General features: G+C 28.9%; 3 protein-coding genes across 3 annotated transcripts; all 3 read right to left on the bottom strand.

The window, feature by feature from the left end:
* Positions 1 to 4,968: 4,968 nt before the first annotated feature.
* Positions 4,969 to 6,429, bottom strand: LOC108765539 (uncharacterized). Its single transcript, XM_018514302.1, has 3 exons — positions 5,617 to 6,429; positions 5,143 to 5,229; positions 4,969 to 5,076 (listed from the first exon to the last, which is right to left on the bottom strand). The coding sequence occupies exons 1-3, from the start codon at positions 6,427 to 6,429 to the stop codon at positions 4,969 to 4,971; spliced, it is 1,008 nt and encodes a 335-aa protein (XP_018369804.1).
* Positions 6,430 to 15,392: 8,963 nt separating this feature from the next.
* LOC108765538 (uncharacterized) lies at positions 15,393 to 16,165 on the bottom strand. The gene is made up of 2 exons (XM_018514301.1): positions 15,800 to 16,165; positions 15,393 to 15,497 (listed from the first exon to the last, which is right to left on the bottom strand). Exons 1-2 carry the CDS (start codon positions 16,163 to 16,165, stop codon positions 15,393 to 15,395), a joined length of 471 nt encoding a protein of 156 aa, XP_018369803.1.
* A 2,089-nt stretch (positions 16,166 to 18,254) lies between these two features.
* LOC108765537 (uncharacterized) lies at positions 18,255 to 19,889 on the bottom strand. The gene is made up of 4 exons (XM_018514300.1): positions 19,809 to 19,889; positions 18,687 to 19,706; positions 18,427 to 18,513; positions 18,255 to 18,356 (listed from the first exon to the last, which is right to left on the bottom strand). The coding sequence occupies exons 1-4, from the start codon at positions 19,887 to 19,889 to the stop codon at positions 18,255 to 18,257; spliced, it is 1,290 nt and encodes a 429-aa protein (XP_018369802.1).
* Between the last annotated feature and the right edge of the window lie 755 nt (positions 19,890 to 20,644).

Below are 20,644 nucleotides of genomic sequence, written 5' to 3'. Positions count from 1 at the left end.
AACACAGATTACGCAGAGAATAAAAATCCATAGAATATAACGCGGTTTAGAAGTTTCAAAAGATGAAGCCATAATTTTATATGGAAATATTCCAAGAATTTTGCTTATGATAAAGTTGGGATACATCAAAGATTGAAAATCGGTAGCATGGAATAACGCCCACATTTCCCTTTTCGTTTTGGCCGTTGCGTTCACTTTGAAATTTTTCTCTCTCTACGACATATTAAATATAATTAACAAATTATCGTGAAAGAACAACATTTTAATATGTTAATATATTATAATGGTTTCTTCTTAAATTTGTTAAGTAGAGGAGACCGGAGCTAGTAGACTCATTTTTCAGATTTGAATTTTTACAGACGATATTAAGAGGCTTATATAGAAAAAATGAATTCTATATCAGTTACATACATTTAATTATCTAATAATATTTTAATAATAATAGGTAACTGATAACTAATATGAAAAAAATGCATTTTTCTAATGCATTCCATCTGAGTCAACTAGCCCCGGGACCGGAGTGAGGTGACTAACGGGGTAATTTGATTAAAATTATTAAAATGAAGATTAGTATATATTTTTAGCTACATCTTTAGCTACATATTAATAAAACTTTTATGAAAAGATGTTCTAAACATAAGCATTCGCTTGTCAAAGCAGAACAATACTTCTTTTTGCCAAATTCGTTTATTTCGTGCAAAAACACGTGGAATGACCTTAGTTTTATCAAGATTAAACCTGAGGGAATTAATTTATAATATTTACCGCTGAGGTAAATCTGTTTAAATGAAATATTGAGTAGATACTATAAGAGTCGCTAAATAAGTCATAGTCCCATGCTGTGGTTAGTTTACTATCCCAATGTTCATTTTTTAAAAACATTAACAGTATACGATAACAAAGACAGATAAATAAAAAAGTCTGTTGGACTTTATTATGTAAGAACTACACTTACTATCTAAATAGAAATAAAATATCTTAGGCAATTTTATATAATTATAAAACAAAAATAAGAATAACAATATTTACTTAGATATACGATTTTTTTTTAATTATAGCGCAACTTCTATCACAGATATACCTATTTGCAATGAGATGTTACAGCAGACTGAGCGGTAGTCGTTGCTGCGTGCTCAGACACGTTTACTACGCTTATACGGTTGCCAAGTCCTGAGCATGGTACGGCTGGGCCTGAAGGTTCGTTCGTGCGCTGAAGATTTTATATTTCGACTGGAGGCTGGCCGATTATTTCATTAAAAAAAAAAATAGAAAAAGAAAAAGGCCCAGAGTTTAATTTGTGTTTTGCCGTTTGCGACTACTGTTACAGACTTTCTTTTTGTTATTAATATTTGACTAACATAAAGTGTCAACACAATAACTAGAGACCTCTTTATTATTATTACAAGATTACATATATACTGCGAACATAATCACAGATTTTCTTATTACTTTCCACGTAATTTTAATATTGCACTATACAGCGCGTTATACAAAATACCAAAAAACAATACGTTATAACATCTTTAACACAACATAATATTTGCGAAAATCAGTATCTTTCATATATCTGTTTTGTAGTAGCTTTTTTATTTCTTCTTTGGTTTTTTTTCTACATTACCCTTAGTGATAATAATAAAAATATTTTAAAATAAACATTCTGAACGGAAAATCCTAATAATTATACAAAATAACATCGCAAGTATCACTGGATAGTTCAAATTAATAAATACCACACGCGAGCGAAAAACTGGAGATTTTTCCATCTGCCGGGGAACTGCAGATTGGTTCCAAAAACTGGAATCTCCAGTCGAAATCTGGATATTTGGCAACTATGGTTTACGCGTGTCTCGTGTGTTTTGTTTTTAACGTAGCCTCGATTATTCTACTTACCCCATAGTTTACTGACCCTGGTCTCCTCTACTTTATCATTTTTCAAAACAACAAGATAACAACCAAAAACGAGTATAAAAGTTGTTAGATTACAATAAAAATATATATTTGAGATATGATATCACTCAATTCTTATACATTAAAACGTTTCGACTCACAGAATCTTCTTCAATATAATTAACCTAATAATCTAACTGCAAATTAAAAAAAACGAAACTAATGTCATAATTGTATCATAAGCAACTAAAGTGTTATCTCACCATGTTCATAAGAGTACCGTCATGATGTACGATGTAATTAAATCCTCGTTCAAGAGCGAGAATCATGTTAAGTCCAAAGAGTTATTAAGAGAATGTTAATCAACCCATGAATGTAAGACTACTTTTTATCATTTGACTTCTATCTTTGGACTTAACGTGATTCTTGCTCTTGAACGAGGATTTAGTTTTATCCTATAACATCATGACGATACTCTGAACGTGCATGGTGGGATAACACTTTAGTTGCTTATGGTACAATTATGACATTAGTTCCGTTTTTAAATTTGTGTTTAGATTATTAGGTTAATTGTGTTGTTAACTGAAGAAGACTCTGTGAGTCGAAACGTTTTAATATATAAGAATTGAGTAATATTGTATTTCAAATATATATTTTTATTGTGTAATCTAATCACTTTTATGCTCGTTTTTGGACGTTACCTTGTTATTTTGCTTTGTCAAATAATCCAGCGTTTTATATTATTACCTTTTTAAAAAAAGGTAAAAAAATCGCCCGCTTGGCGTGGGACACTATCGTGTCTATTGTTATTTTTCATGCATTTTAGCGTTAATACAAGCCAGAAACCTCTAAATGTAGTATTCAATTTCGAACTATCCACCACAAATATACATCAATTGGCACTAGTCTTATCTGTTTATGACCTGCGATTGAGTTTAATTAAATTTAAAGCTGCAGACAGTTGCTGCGTCGAGTAGTAAGACGTGACTAAAAGGTTATTTGATAACTACGAAGCAACATCGACATCTTATGATTATTATTTTCGATCTTTTAGAATATAAAAACATGCATGTAATGAAGTAATTTCTAACATATGGATTTTCATTTAGCACGTCTAAATTGGGAATAATATGCCTGATAGCATCGATATTACATAAAAAAAAAATTCTATTTAATTGGAATACTTAATATTTTTATCATAACATTGATTTTTGGAGTCTTCATCGACTAATGTAATAACAATTTTGGTATCTAACAATCTTGATCTTTAATGCGATTTTTACTATTATAGTTTTTAATATAAATATATTTATACGTATTCATTCAAAAATATATATTCATATATGCATTTTCCTATCATAATTTGTAATGATAATTGAAAATTACAATATCTAACTTTGTAATAATTTGGATTCTACTTGTACATAAATTTACATATTAAAATATTATTAAATTGTGCTGTGCGCATATTTAGAAACACTAATTTTGTAATGAGTGCTTGGATGTACCGGGTAGATTCTGCTTCCGTCGTCTCGTAATCCAGGGGTCGTAAGCTCGTATCTCACAGGAGCCACCAAATTTGTTCTGTCTATCAGCACGAGCCGTTTAAGGAACGCACTGTAACTTCGCATTCGATGGATAGGTTCACAATGACTGTTAACACTTCAGTTCATATGAAAAGTAGATTAATCCACATGTGTTTTATAATGTATATATTTTACACGAGTGTTGCACTGAAATGTGTTATTGTTCGTAATTGGTAAGATCTTAAGGAAAGTTCTCAAAGTCTGTGTGACAGCGAATACCCTGAGCCTATGTGTGGCAACGCCTGGGGGTTTCGCTACGTGTGGACATACACTCTGAGCCACTGTGTGGTTACGCCTAGGAGTGTAACCTATTCGCGAATGGACGCGACTACGCGTGAGGCCGTCGCCTTGGGTCGCTACAATACACTACACTGCCTTTCGTATAAGAAATTAAACTCTCGATTCACGGCTTAGAGGACCGATATTTCGACTGTTCTTCACGAGTTCCGAATCGAGACTACCCCACTGCGCGCGTTTTCCACGTCGAAAGATACTGAAAAATAAGGATAGTAAATCGGCGGTCTATCGTCAAGAACACACGTGTGCCGCGGCTCCTATCATCTCCGCGGCGACAAAGACCGAGACAGTCGCCAGGAAGTCTCCGCAATACTAGGCGACGAGACACTCGCTTGATTGTATATGATTAAAGGCGCCGAACCATGCAAAAAAACTCTTCGGTATTTCGGCTTTCTTTGGATCGTGTACATGGCCATGTACTGTATATATGTACATATATGTGTGTAAGTGTGTTGTTTGTCCAACGTTTTCTTTTATATGTCGTGCACGAATGTCAAATGCGTAACAAGTGCTATTTCCTAAATTAAAATTGATCTAACGAATTTCTAAATTACTTGATTTTTTTGATCGATGAGAAATTAATTAGTACTTTATAAGTATATTAATAAGATACTTTTAGTTAGTTAACTTCATTGTTTTTTATGTACAAAGAAATATGATACTTAAAATTACTATTGCAATATTTCGTCTATCACCTCTCAATGAAAATTTAATTGATTCTATATTGATAACTGAAACTTGAATAAAAAATATACAATTTGAATTTAACGAATTATTTCAATCAATTTTAAGCGTTAAATTTACCTTAAAAATTATTCGTACTACTTTTGATTTGATAAAAATGTTCTACGAATTAATCAATACGAGAAATATATAAGATATAAACGGTGGATTCATTAATATTTGCTGTTTAACATATTTTATTTTTAACGAAAGGACAATTAAACTGTTAAGTTATATTTGATATGAAACACATTTTTTATTAATTTATATTTAATGTGGTACATTCAAACAAATAAAACCTTAAGATCTTATTTATTATTATACATGGTACACGATTTTTACTGGCATACATGAATAAGATGTATATATGATTTTTTAAGAATAAAAACCTTAGACAGTTATATATTCACAGCGATAAAATACTCAACATAAGAAGATCAAAAGTTTTCAATATTTTCAAACGCCTTTGTAATAATTAAATTGCTTGTGTATAATTAACTGCATCTGTCTTGCTGTCACAAGAATGCGTTGTGATCAAAAATTGTATTAAGATTAATAAATACGTGGAAACGCTACTCACCATCTAAACGCAAAACATGAAATACATAAATAATACGTATTTAATTAAGGATACTATTTAATCACTCACCACAGTGAATAACGTCGCATCTATAGTGAGACCTTTCACGGAGAATGTATTATCGCAATGCAATATTTGCAAGGAGAACAAATTTAACTGCAAAAACAAATCAAAAGATAATAAATGAAATAAGTGAAATGGTATAACCGAAATGATAAGTTTAACCCGGCGTGAGCTAGATCGGGTATACATCACACTCGATACATTGATCTCTTTAATGCTTAAAATTGTTACTAATTTGATTAAAATTTTAATAAACATAATTTTTTTATAATTCTGGATATTTTATTTGTAGTTTTAATTTAGTGGGATATCCATTGTGTCTTATAAAGTACTTTTAGATTTAGGTATTTTTAGGTATATCTAGCTCACGCCGGGTTAAATTAGTTAAATATAAAATAGTTTTAGATCTAATATAGGTATAAAAAAATCGCAACAAATAAAAAAACTTTTAAACTATAATGTAAAATTCTCCTTTATTACCTCATATTTGATTTGCATATCGCTGATGCTGTTACGTACATCATGAACGATAGTGCTAATTTTTGTCGCTTCATTTTTACCAGTTTCGCAAGCCCACACTATCAATATGAATCTTGTAAAGTAATATGTTACAATTGATATGAAATATGCGTTATAAATCCTGTCTTGATTCAAGGATATCCCGTTTTGCCATTTTATTACATTGAAATACACGAAGAATATTATCTGCTTAAAGACTATAGCTATGACAGCGAGAAGATGCAGACTGAAAATCATGTTAAGCATCTTCACTGTATCACTTATCATCAGATGATGTTTCTTCAGAGCCTTTAGTTTTATCAGCAACGGATGTCTCTGCTCATGATAGATCAATCTAGGAATATTATTCATCACGAGCTCTTGTAGATTCTCCAGATTATCATTGATTTCCTTGAAACAGGCCTTTAAGACACAAACACAATTTATGTATAGCATATCCATTTGAAATCCCAACAAGATGATGAAAAGTCTGAACAGTTGGAATAAACCGAAAACTATCCTTTCAGAATATACGAAATAGAATGATAATATCAGCCAAAAGTGAAAGAAAAAACCGAAAATGTCCTTAGTGTGTACTAATTTGGATAGGTTTTGATATGACTTCTGTGGCAATCTCGATGAAATATCTGATATAGTCTGAAGTAAACGCATTCGCGGACCGATCAGGGCATAAGAGATGATCATTACAAACAATCCAAGTAAATAGGAGATATTCATCGATATAATTCTAGGTACATCAATCTTTTTTCTAGAGAAATTGAGTTTATACAACATTGTCAACTCATAAACGCAGTTTACGCAGAGAATAACAGTCCATAGAATGTAACGCGGTTTAGATGTTTCAAACGACGAATCCTTAATTCTGTATGGAAATATTCCGAAAATTTTGCTTATGATAAAATTGGGATACATCAAAGATTGAAAATCGATGGCACGGAACAACGTCCACCTTTCTCTTTTCGTTTTGGTCCGTGACTTGATTTTGGAATTTCTACGGCATATTAAATATAATTAACAAATTATCGTGAGAAAATAACATTTTAATGTATTAGTAATGTTCTGCTGAAATTTATTAAGTACTTTATCATTTTTTATGCACTTTATCGTTGATACAAGCCAGAAACTTCTTCAGTTTCGAACTTTCCACCACAAATATACATGAATTGACACTACTTTATCTGTTATGTGCTGCGATTGAGTTAAATTAAATTTAAAGCTGTAGATAGTTTCTGCGTCGAGTAGTAAGTCGTGACTAAAAGGTTATTTGTTAGCTATGAAGTAGCATTGATATTTTATGATCATTATTTATGACTTTTTAGTATATAAAGACATGTAATAAAGTAATTTCTAACATATGTATTATCATTTAGTACATCTAAATGGGGAATAACATGCCAGAAATCGATATTGAATAAAATATAAATTATTCTATTTAATTAGAATACTTATAATACTACTACCATAATATTGATATTATTTTGGAATCTTCATGGATTAATGTGATAACAACTTTGATGTTTATCAAGCTTGATTTTTAATGTGATCTTTATTATTGTAGTTTTTAATGTGAAAATATTTATACATATTTATTCAAAAATAATAATTGAAAATTCTAATATTTATTTTGTAATGAATTGGATTTTATTTGTACATAAATTGTACACATTAAAATATCTTGCGTAGAATATAGGTGTCCGTATTGTGTTATGGTCACGGGCTATGGTCGGTATCATATACAACCAAGTTTGGTCTAGAATAACCATCTTTATTTCGAGTGTGTCAGATTATACAGCAATTTTACTTGACAAAAGCCGGCGGAGAAATCTTGCTTATCTCTCGCGATTACTTGCTTGACTTCTCGCTCAGAGAAACACTGTTGTTTTTTGGTCATTCGAGAAGACTTCGAAATCTAGATTTGAAATGTACGCGAATCTTCTGCTTAGTTTCCTTGCCTACGCGGTTGCATTTCATTTCCCTTGGTTGCGGCTTACAGCGTGTGCGATATTGCACTTGACTGCACTGTCGGACACACTATTTAATTTATAATAAATTCTAATAAATTCAATTTTAACGCGGCACTAATTTAAACTATGTGCTTTTGCTGTTTAGATTCATCGATTTAACCGTCTCGTGCCGGTCTTTGTGTTGGTCTTTTTTTTCTACCTCGAACAACTGAGTAGGTCTTCTATATTAGCGCGTGTATTCTCTCGTGATTCCGAGAATATGATATTCTCATGATAAAAATTATATTTAAAAAAATATATTTTCAGCTGGGGTGATAACAATATAACCGGCACAATATTATTAAATTGTGCTGTGCACATTTTTAGAAGCACTAATTTCGTAATGAGTGCTCTTTCCTAGATTAAAATTGATGTAACGAATATCTAAATTGCTTGATGTATTCTTTTGATCGATGTAAAATTAATTAGTAGATATTTTAAAAGTATATATGAATGAGTAGTTTTTAGATAGTTGACTTTTTTGTTTTTCGTGTACAAACATCAAGGTACCAAATATTAAACGTTATCAATGCAATAATCATTCTCTCAATAAAAATTTAATTAAATCTATATTGATATCTGAAACTTGAATAAAAAGTATGTTATTTGCGTTTATAACGAATTGTTTAAATCAATTTTGAGCGTTAAATTTGTCTTAACAGTTATTCGTATAATTTTTGATAAATATTGATTTGACAAAAAGATTATACGAATTAATTGATACGAGAAACAGGTCAAATATGAATTAGCTGATGTTTCATTAATATATTACTTATTTGACATATTTTATTTTTAACAAAGGGACAATTAAACTGTTAAATTTCGTGATATATTTTATACGAAACACATTTTTATTAATTTACGTACTAGTGTGGTACATTTAAACAAATAAAGTCTTAAAATCTTCTTTATTATTACACATGTTTCAAGATTTTTATTTGACATCCATGGATAGGACATATATATGATTTTTTAAGAATTAAAACGTTGGACAATTATATTCACAGCGATAAAATATTCAACACATAAAAAGATCAAAAGTTTTCAATATTATTAATATTGAAAACATGTATTAATTAAATTGGTAGTGTATAATTAATTGCATCTGTCTTACTGTCGCACGAATGCGTTATGATCAAAAATTGTATTAAGATCAATAGATACGTGGAAACGCTACTCACCATCTAAAAGCAAAACACGAAATACATATATAATAGTTAATTAGAGATTGTTTTTAATCTGCACTTACCACCGTGAGCAACGTTGCATTTACAGTGAGACCTTTCGCGGAGAATGTATTATCACAATGCAATATTTGCAAGGAGAACAAATTTAACTGCAAGAACAAATTAAAAGATATTAAATATAAAAATAGTGCAACAGAAAAGATAAGTTTAAATTAGTTAAATATAAATTAGTTTTAGATCTAATATATATAAAGATCGCGACATATTTGTAAAAAACTTTTAAATTAATGTGAAATTCTTCTTTACTACCTCATCTTTCATTTGCACATCTCTGATACTGTTAAGTATATCGTGAATGGTAGTACCAATTTTTACCGTTTTATTTGTACCAGTTTCGCAAGCCCACACTATCAATACGAATCTTGTAAAGTAATATATTACGATTGATATGAAATATGAGTTATAAATCCTGTCTTGATTCAAGGATATCCCGTTTTGCCATTGTATTACATCGAAATACACGTAGAATATTATCTGCTTGAAGGATAAAGCTATGGTAGCGAGAAGATGTAGACTGAAAATCATGTTAAGCATCTTCACTGTGTCACTTATCATCAGATGCTGTTTCTTCATAGCCTTAAGTTTTTTCAGCAAGAACGGATATCTCTGTTCATTATAGATCCATCTAGGAATATCATTTATCATGAGCTCCTTCAGATTCTCCAGATTATCATTGATTTCTTTGAAACAGGCTTTTAAGACACAAACGCAATTTATGTACAGCATATCCATTTGAAAGCCCAATAAGCTGATGAAAACTCTGGACATTTCGAATTTCCCGAAAACCATTTTTTCGGTATATGAGAGATGTAATGATAACATTAGCCAAAAGTGAAAGAAAAAACCGAAAATGTCCTTAGTATGTATTAATTTGGATAGTTTTTGATATGACTTCTGGGGCAATCTCGATGAAATATCTGATATAGTCTGAAGTAAACGCATTCTCGGACCGCTCAAGGCATAAGAGATGACCGCTAAAAACAATCCATATAAAAAGTAGAAATTCAAGTATATAATCATGGGTATATCAGTTTTGACATTTCCAGAAATATTGAGTTTATACAACATTGTTAACTCATAAACACAGATTACGCAAAAAATAATTGTCCACAGAATATAACGCGGTTTAGAAGTTTCAAAAGTCGAATCCTTAACTCTGTATGGAAATATTCCGAGAATTTTGCTTATGGTAAAGTTGGGATACATTAAAGTTTGAAAATCAGTAGCATGGAATAACCTCCAACTTCTCCCTTTTGTTTTGGCTCTTGATTTGACTTTGAAATTTCTACGACAAATTAAATGTAATTAATAAATTAAATGTAATTAACAATTGTCGTGAGAAAAGAACAATGCAATATATTAGTAATGTTTGCTGCTTAAATTTATTAAGTACTTTATCATTTTTATGCACTTTAGCATTAATATAATCCAGAAACTTCTAAGTGTAGTCTTTAATGTCGAACTGTTCACCACAAGTATATATGAAATAGCATACACTAGTTTTATCTGTTTATGTGCTGCGATTGAGTTAAATTTAATTTAAAGCTTCAGATAGTTGCTGCGTCGAGTAACAAGTCGTGACTAAAATGTTATTTGTTAGCTACGAAATAATAACGACGTCTTTTGATTATCATTTATGACCTTTTAGAATATAAAGACATGTAATAAAGTAATTTCTAACATATGGATTATCATTTAGCGCATCTAAATTGGGAATAATATGCAAACCAGAAAGCATTGATATTACAAAGTAAAAATTATTCCATTTAATTGGAATATTTGATACTTATAATATTGATATTTTGATATCGCAACTATATATTTATAACATTAATATTTTTTTGGATTCTTCATCGATTGATGTAATAACAATTCTGATATTTAACAATCTTGATCTTTATATATATATAATGGGATCTTTATTGTAGTTTTAATAAAATTATTGCTTATGATAAAGTTAGGATACATCAAATTTTAAAAGTCAGTAGCATGGAACAACCTACACTTTCTTCCTTCTGTTTAGATCCTTGACTTGACTTTCAAATTTCTACGACAAATTAACGTATTGTTATTGTAGTTCTTAATAAAAAAACATTTGATAAAACTAAATACACCTAAAACCTATTAGACGTCACTCAGAGTCATTATCTTGACAACATGTTAAAGTCAAGGCGGTGACTCCCCTTTTATGCAGTTTTATCAAATATTCATATTTATTCAAAAATATGCATTTTCCTATCATAATTTGTAATGATAATTGTAAATTACGATATCTAATTTTGTAATGGTTTGTATTTTACTTGTATTTTTACATGAATTTTACGCATTAAAATATAATTAAATGCTGTGCCTATTTAGATAAACTACAATTTCATAATGAGTGCTATTTTTTAGATTAAAATTGATCTAACTAATATCTAAATTGCTTGATGTATTCTTTTGATCGATGTGAAATTAATAAATATTTTATAAGTATATGAATCATGAATTATTTTTATATTTCATGAGTTAGTTGACTTTGTTGTTTTTTATGTACAAAAAAATATGATACTTAAAATTACTATTGCAATATTTCGTCTATCATCTCTCAAATGAAAATTTAATTAAATTTAATATTGAAACTTAAATAAAAAATATGCAGATTGTATTTAAGAAATTGTTTAAACGTTAAATTTACCTTAGAAATTGTTCGTACCATTTCTGATAAATATTGATTTGACAAAAACGTTCTAAGAATTAATTGATACGTAAAACAAGATATAAATTAACTGATGATTCATTAATATTAGCTGTTTAACATATTTTGTTTTTAATGGATGGTATAATTAAACTTTTAAAATGCATGATATATTTGACATAAAACACATTTTTATTAATTTGTATTTTAGTGTATTATATTAATGTGGTACATTTAAACAAATAAAGCCTTAAAATCTTATTTATCAACACATGTAAAAGATTTTCATTTGGTATACATGCATAGGATGTATGAATGATTTTTTAGGAATAAGAACGATGAACAATTATATTCATAGAGATAAAATATTCAACACATACAGATCCAAAGTTTTCAATATTCTCAAACGCATTTGTATTAATTAAATTCCTTGTGTATATTTAATTGCATCTGTCTTGTTATCGCAAGAATGCGTCATAATCAAAAATTGTATTAAGATTAATAGATATGTGGAAACGCTACTCACCATCTAAAAGCAGAATATGAAATACATAAATAATACATACTTAATTAAGGAATATCTTTAATTACTGACCATAGTGAGCAACGTTGCATCTAGAGTGAGACCTTTCACGGAGAATGTATTATCGCAATGCAATATTTGTAAGGAGAATAAATTTAACTGCAACACAGCAAATCAAAACGAAATAAATACGAAAATAATAGAACGAGAATGATAAATTAGTTAAATATAATGTAAATTAATAAGGTCTAATATATAAAAATCTCGCGACATATTTGTAAAAAACTTTCAAACTAAATTGAAATTTTCGTTTACTACCTCATTTTTTATTTGCACATCGCTGATGCTGTTAAGCACATCGTGAACGGTAGTACCAATTTTGATTGCTTGATTTTTGCTGGTTTCGCAAGCCCACGCTATCAACATTAATCTTATAATGTAATGCGCCAGGAATGATATGAAATTTACACTGTAAATCTTATCTTGATTCAAGGATATCCCGTTTTGCCAATGTACTACGTTGAAATACAAGTAGAATACTATCTGCTTGAAACATTGGGTTATGGTAGCGAGAAGTTGCAGACTAAACATTAAGTTTAGCATCTCCACTGTGTCGCTGATCATCAAATACTGTTTCTTTAGTGTCTTAAGTTTCATCAACAAGAATGGATATCTTTGCTCGCGAGGGATCCATCTGGGAGTATTATTCATTATGAGCTCCCGTAGATTCTCCATATTATCATCGATTTCCTTGAAACAGGCTTTTACGACACTAACGCAATTTATGTACAGCATTTCAATTTGAAATGCCAACAAAGTGGTATGTAATCTGATCACTTGAAACAAAAGTGTGAAATTTAATTCAGAATGTACGAAATACATTAACGCTAACCAGAAGTGAAAGAAAAAACCGAAAATATCCTTAGCGTGTATTAATTTGGACATTTTTTGATATGACTGCTGAGGCAGTTTCGAAGAAATAACTGATACAGTACGAAGTAACCGCATTTGCGGACCACTCAAGATGTAAGAACTGACTGTCAGAAATATTCCATATATAATAGAGAAATTAACTGAAATAAATTTGGGTACGTCAGTCTTGTTTTTTTCAGAGAGATTAAATTTATACAACACTGTCAACTTATAAACACAGATTACGCAGGCAGTAATAGTCCACAGAATATAACGTGGTTTAGAAATTTCAAAAGATGAAGCCTTAATCCTGTATGGAAATATTCCTAGAATTTTACTTAAAGTAAAGTTGGGATACATCAAGGATTGAAAATCCGTAGCATAAAATAATCTGAATCTTTTTCCTTTCATTTTGGACCTTGAATTGACTTTGAAATTTCTGTGATAAATTAAATGTAATTAATAAATTACGTGAGAGGACAATCTAATATGTAATGGTTATTATTTAAATTTATTAATTACTTTATCATTTTTTATACACTTGAGCTTTATTGCAAATACTCCTTTTCTAAGTGCAGTTTTTAATTTCAAACTTATTTCCACCACAAATATATGAATTGGTATGCCTTAGTTTAGTCTATTTATGCACTTCGTGCTAATTAATTTAATTTAAAAGTACAGATAGTTGCTACATCGAATAGCAAGTCATGACTAAAGCTCATTTGTCAGCTATGAAGTAACAGCGACGTCTTTCGATCATTATTTATGACCTTCTAGAATATGTGGACATGTATAAAGGTAATTTCTAACACACATGTTATCACTTAACACATCTAAAGTGGGTACTATGCAAAGACGTCGATATTACATAAAATAAAAATTATTCTGTTTAATTAAATACTCGCACATTTCTGTCATAACGTTAATGGTTTTTTGAAGTTTCCACTAGTTAATGAAATAACAATAACTTTTATACGTAATAATCTTGATTTTTAATGTGATCTTTATCGTAATTTTTAGTACAAAAATATCTGTATATGTGTATTTGCGATCGAAAATACATGGTCATATATATACATATATGCATATGTTTTCCTATCATAATTTATAATAATATTTGAAAATAATAATATTTAATTTTGCACTAAATTGAACTTTTTGTTGTTACATAAATTTTTCACATTAAATTGAATTGTTCGCATTTTAGAAACACTAATATGAAAACTGTATGTAATAAAGATAATGTGTGTTAAAAAATCATGTTATTTTATGCAAAAACTATAGTATTGTTTCAATAAGAATTAATCTCATTATATTTGAATTAAAATTTTAATTGAAATTTTCCTGTAATTCTAAAAAAATTAATTAGTACGACAGTAGATATATACCTAACATATGAAATATATCTTAAAATACCGGATACATAAGCAACAATACAAATGAAATGGAAAAATGGGTGGTAGAAAGAGTGAATCTGTTCATGATAATGCGTTATATTTCTCAACAAAAATTTTGTCAAATTATCAATTAATAAACAAAACTCGAATTGCAAAAATATTTTCGTTAGGTTGTTAAATTATATGTTAGACATAAAATACATTTCAAAAAAATTACGTTATTTATATAATGAAGAATAATGTGAAATAATTTAATTAAAATAAAGCTTAATCAATTAAAATATTAAAAGAGGCAGTTAATGATATCTCTAGTAAATTATAGATAATCAAATTTATAAAATGTTGTAAGTCTTACAAATTTCATTTCTTGTTACAAACGTGACTATGGTTGGGTTACTTTTGTTAAAAAGCAATGTGTGTTTTCTATATACAATTTTTATATATGTGTTTAATGTAAAATTGAAACAATTTAATGTGTGATTTTATACATACATATATGTATATAGGATTATGTATGATGTATCTTTAAAAATACAAAATATCTATCGATTTTATCTATATTTTCTGCCATAACACGTAGGTAAAAATCCCACATGTAATAATTTAATATTAGTATAACATTTGTTATAATGACTAAAGATCAATTTTATTTGTAACAAATATATTTAATGATTTAATATCAAAAGTTTTTTGTAGAAATATTAGCCGTTTACAGCGCCTATTCACATTAATTCATTTCCTCTTTTTATTATGTTCGAATATAAGGAATTTTAATTGTATTTTGTTTCAAATTATTCAATAATATTTGAAAATATATCTTTTCTTTATTTGATTAAATTGCGTGATATTAATTACCGTCTTTTGGTCGTAAGAATTCTGCATGTATTATATAATAATTTAATGTTACAATGATAAAGAAAAAAGTTTTCTAAAATTTAGAAAGAGATTCTTTTCTCTTTTTTTCTATTATATCTATTTTTAATAAGTCATTCGGATATTGCTTGCAGCCTTTCCATCGCAAGAATGTACCATGATCATAAATTGTGTCAAGATTAATATGTACGTCGTAACGCTACCCGTCATCTGAAAATAAAGAAAAAAGTAAATAGTATTTATTTTATTAAGGTAAATGATTTATTGCTTACCGCAGCGAGAAGTGTCGCGTTCATAGAAAGACCTTTCGTGGAAAGTGTATTTTTGCAATGCAATATTTGCAAAGAAAATAGGTACAACTGCAATATTAGGTCGTGAAATAAACAATTAGAAAACATAATTATATGAGCTAAATAAATTTAGTTAGTGTATATAAAATTGCATTAGTACAGGATTTTAATATTGTATAGGACATTTTCATAGCAGAAAATATACCATTACGTTTTGCTTACCTCTTCTTTGATTTGGTCATCGCTGGTGCAGTTAAGTACATCATGAACAGTGGTGCTAATCTCTAATGCTCGATTCTTATTGGTTTCACAAGTCCATACTATCAATATTATTTTAAAAAATTCGTATCCTATAGACATTAGGAAGAACACATCATCAATTTCATCATCCAGAATGAAGGATAGCCCATCTTTCCATCGTATTAGATGTTTGTACAATTCGAAAGTGATTTCAGTAAAGGTCAAGACTAAAGTAGCAAGAAGCTGTGGACTGAAAATTATATTCAGCATTTTCACTGTGTTGCTAACTTTTAAATGCTGCTTTTTCAGAATCCTGAGTTCTATTAACAGGAACTGACTCCTTCGCATGTGGTAAATTAAACTGGGAACACATGGCTTTATATCGTTTATCATAATCTTTTTCAATAGTACCAGATTATTGTTGATTCTCTTGAAACAGGTCCTCAATATACAAACGCAATTCATATATTGCATATCCATATTAAACACCACCAGGTTCATGTATATTGATAACACAGAAAAAATAGAATAGCCACGTACTCTGTAATAAAATACGCATGACTGCATGATTAAGAAAAAGCAGCCCAAAATGTCCTTTATGTGAATCCATTTACATAGCTTCTGATACGATTTTGGAGGTAAATATGAAGAGATCTCCAGCATGGCATATAGCACGCGGATTCTTGGTCTGCTTAAAACGTACGTAATAAATGTTATGAAACCGCCGATTGTAAAGAAAGAAGTAGTCTCGAGAGTTCTTATTACGTCTCCAAAGTTGATTGTTCTAGTAAAAATAATTTGATGGAGACATCTTAGATTGACAATGCAGATGACACAGATAAGGAGGGTCGACAAAATGTAACGCTGTCTAGAAGTTTCAAAGTTCGAAGCATTGATTCTATATGGAAATAATCCGAGGATGTGGCAAAAGATGAAATTAGGGTACATCAAAGTCTGAAAGTCTGTGCCGTAAAATAGCTGCCACATTTTCCACATTTTGTACTTGATTTATTTTGGGAACAATGAGTTGAACATCGTCGAAATATTATAAAGAATAGTTTAGGTGATAAATGACAGTCTATGATTATTAATCACATTATCTATACACTTTAGCATTTGTGCAAGCTTTCGAAAACTTTGTTATAAATATACAACTATTCAACTGGTCTTTCAATGACAAATACATACAACATTGTAAGCTCATCCGATGTACACTCTTTATTTTGTACGTCAATTTGTATTTAACAATTTTCAATTTATAAAACCGCAAGCAATTGCTATGTAAGTCAAATAGTCAGACGGAACTGAAAGAGTCGTATGTGAAACATAAAGTATCATAGCACTCTTCGATCGGCAAATATCATTTAAAAATACTACGTACAAAGTAATGATATGAAATTGCTATTACATTCAATTCACGTATATATCGATAATAACGCAAACATTGAATGCATTATGTTTATATGCATTGAAGTTTTTCAAAATTCATTATATTATATAACGACTAATTCTAAATTTTATAAAGGATATTTTTATGCTATGATTTATAGAGATCTTTTATTTTTCATTTCATATAATACATATATATAAAATGTTATTTATTATAAAATACTTCTAAATTTATTTTGTAAATATCATATTCTTCTAATTTATTATAAAATATTGATGTGCGCTTCTCTTTGTAAGGATAAAAATATATTGTTATTAATGTTTATTTTTTTACTTTAATTTATATAGGCAAATATAGTGCTATTATAGATGGTTTTCGCGTATTTGTTAAAACATAATAATTTATATCTGTATATAACTGTACATTAAAAATTTGTAAAACTACGTATTATTTGCATTTTCAGAAACAATGATATTATTTATTTCAAAAATGAGAGGAACTTTACAATTTTGCAATCAAACTGATAGAAAGGAAAATTCCGTGGATCAATTGTAATAAAAGAAGCTAGTAATAAAAGATAATTAACATTTTGCAATAATAAAGAAAAAAGTCAACTTAAAATTATATATTGCGTCTTGCAATAATCTATTTTTACAATGCAGAACGTTCAAATATAGAACATTTATAATTAGTTTGATACAAAATTTTTTGAAATATATTTATCATAAATCATAACAAACACACTTAAAAATTACATTAATTAAAATAAAATATACTAAAATAATATATATTATATATTGTTTGAAACTTTCTGTTAAAGCACGAAAATTTTTTTAAATGTTTTATTATATACATATACATATATTACATATATTTATGTAAGTATATGTGTGTGTGTCTTAGATATAAAATACACAGCAGTTATATTCCACTTCTAACCATAAAAAAAATGCTTTTTCATTGCTTAAAGACACAAACCGCACGCGTTTGTTGATTATATTTATAATTTTTGTGTGTTTTTTTATTGTTTATTTCCACTTTCTTTTATTAGATTATTTCTGTAATACTGATAGTTTTTCCATCACAAGAATACGATGTGATTAAGAATTGTATTAAAATTAACAAATACGTGGTGATACTACCCGCCATCTAAAAGAAAAATAAGAAATAAATATGTGTTTATATAATTATTATTTGACGGAAATAATCGGCTACTCACCGCAGTGAGAAGCGTTGCATCTACAATTAGACCTTTCGCGCAGAATGCATTTTTTTGCTGTAATATTTGCACAGAAAATTGTTCCAACTATATATAATAACATTATAATAAATTAATAAAATTAATAAATAAAATAATAATAAATATAGAGCAATATGGGAAATATAATTATTAATTCAGTAATTTAATATATAAAATACGCATTAGTATAGCATACGGAATTTTTATGAAAATGTACAAATTAAATCATACGTTATTACCTCGTTTTTTACTTGCTTATCGCTGGTATTGTTAAGTAGATCATGAACGGCGATGCCAATTTTTGCAGCTTGATCTTTACTACTATCGCAAGCCCATACTATCAATACTATCTTCGTAATATAATATATCACGGTCAAGATAAAAAACCAGTACCAAAAGTTTTCTTCTTCTTCAGCCATGGATACAACTATATAAAAATACAGATTGAAAGTGATTTCAGCGAAAGATATGACTATAGTAACGATGATCTGCGGACCGAAAATCATATTAAGCATCTGCACTGTATCGCTGACCATCAAATGTTGTTTCTTTAGGGCTTTAAGTTTCATCAATAGAAGTGGATTCTTTTGCTCGTGGTATATCCGCCTGAGTAGATATGGCTTATCGCTCATTATTAGTTCCTGAACCTTCATCAAATTATCGTTAATTTTCTTAAAACAGACCTTCAATACACAAACGCAATTCATATACATCATGTCCATTTGAAACATCAACAAAGTAAGGTATATTACAAACATTGTTAGGAAGATTGTATTGAGCGCTATGTAAATGCAATATACTACTGATACGATCACAAGAAGAAAGAAACCAAAGACATCCTTAACATGAATTAGTCTGGATAACTTTTCATATAATTCCGAAGGTAATTCCGAAGAGACCTCCAATACAGTCTGTAGCAAGAGTAGCCGTGGACGTCTCAATACATACGTGATAATCGTTGTGAAACTACCGAGCACATAATAACTGTGACACTCAATAGAGCTAGGTATGCTTTTGTTTATGATCGTTCTAGAAATATCCAGTTTATATATAATGATTATTTCGTAAACACAAAAAACGAAGATAACAATGGTCGATAGAATGTAACATGATTCTGAAGCTTCGAAAGTCGAATTGTTAATCTTGTATGGAAATATTCCAAGAATACGGCAGAAGGTGAAGCAAGGATACATTAAGGATTGAAAGTCTGTAGCGTAGAAGGGTCGCCAACTTTTTCGTATATTGCTGTTGGCTTGTTTCTGGAATTTTAATAACGAGACTGTACATAACATTTATGGGAAAACAATAATTTAAGTACACAGCATAAACATTTAACACATCATCAATGTACATATACATACTTTGTCAACAGTGTGAACGTTATTATGGAAGTTTCTTCTATAAATGTGATTTCGAAATTTATTTTTTGACAGCGATTGCATAATTCCTTGTTTTCGATCTATACTTGATAAGTTTAACTTGAAAACTGCATTGAATAGCAAGAAATGCTTCAGAAATTTTATGTTAGGCGTGAAGTAACCATGGTATTCTTCGATTTGTACTTGTCATCTACAAAGTAAAGTAAAAAAGTGAAGTATATATAAAAAAGTTATTGTTGCAACTTATACTATAGCCATACATCATATTTTGTGGACATATTCAAAAGAGGAAACATAAATATGAATTAATAACTTTTAAATTGATTAATAACAATTCTAACATATTGCACATTTATATTGTGCATACAGGATGTTTCAAAATGTTTTTCAACATGATCTAATATTTGCATAATCACACACGCGCGCGTATGTATACAATCATAATTTTCAATGAAAAAATGCATGAATATGTATTTTCAATTAAATAAAAAATATTGTCACTGATATTTATTTTTTTTATTTAATGTATACTGGATCGTAATTATGAATTATATTTTTGTAAATTTATTAAAATATAGTAAGCTGTTTTAAAATTGTACATAATATTATTCATTAACGTGTTAAATCATGTATATTGTTATAAAAAATTTTGATATTGCAGTAGGAGATGAAAAGTAAAGAGACAATGATAATAAATTGAGTATAAAAGGTAAAATCAATGATACTGTGTCTCAATTAAAATTAATCTATCTAATTATTTAGAAAAAAAAATTGATATGTTTCTCCAACTGTTAAAATTAATTGTACGGTTTTAGGTA

The sequence above is a fragment of the Trachymyrmex cornetzi genome, unplaced genomic scaffold (genome assembly GCF_001594075.2).
Source record: "Trachymyrmex cornetzi isolate Tcor2-1 unplaced genomic scaffold, Tcor1.1 scaffold5, whole genome shotgun sequence".
Taxonomy (NCBI): Eukaryota; Metazoa; Arthropoda; class Insecta; order Hymenoptera; family Formicidae; genus Trachymyrmex; species Trachymyrmex cornetzi.
The sequence above is the reverse complement of the archived record's forward strand: the minus strand, read 5'-3'. Positions and strand labels throughout refer to the sequence as shown.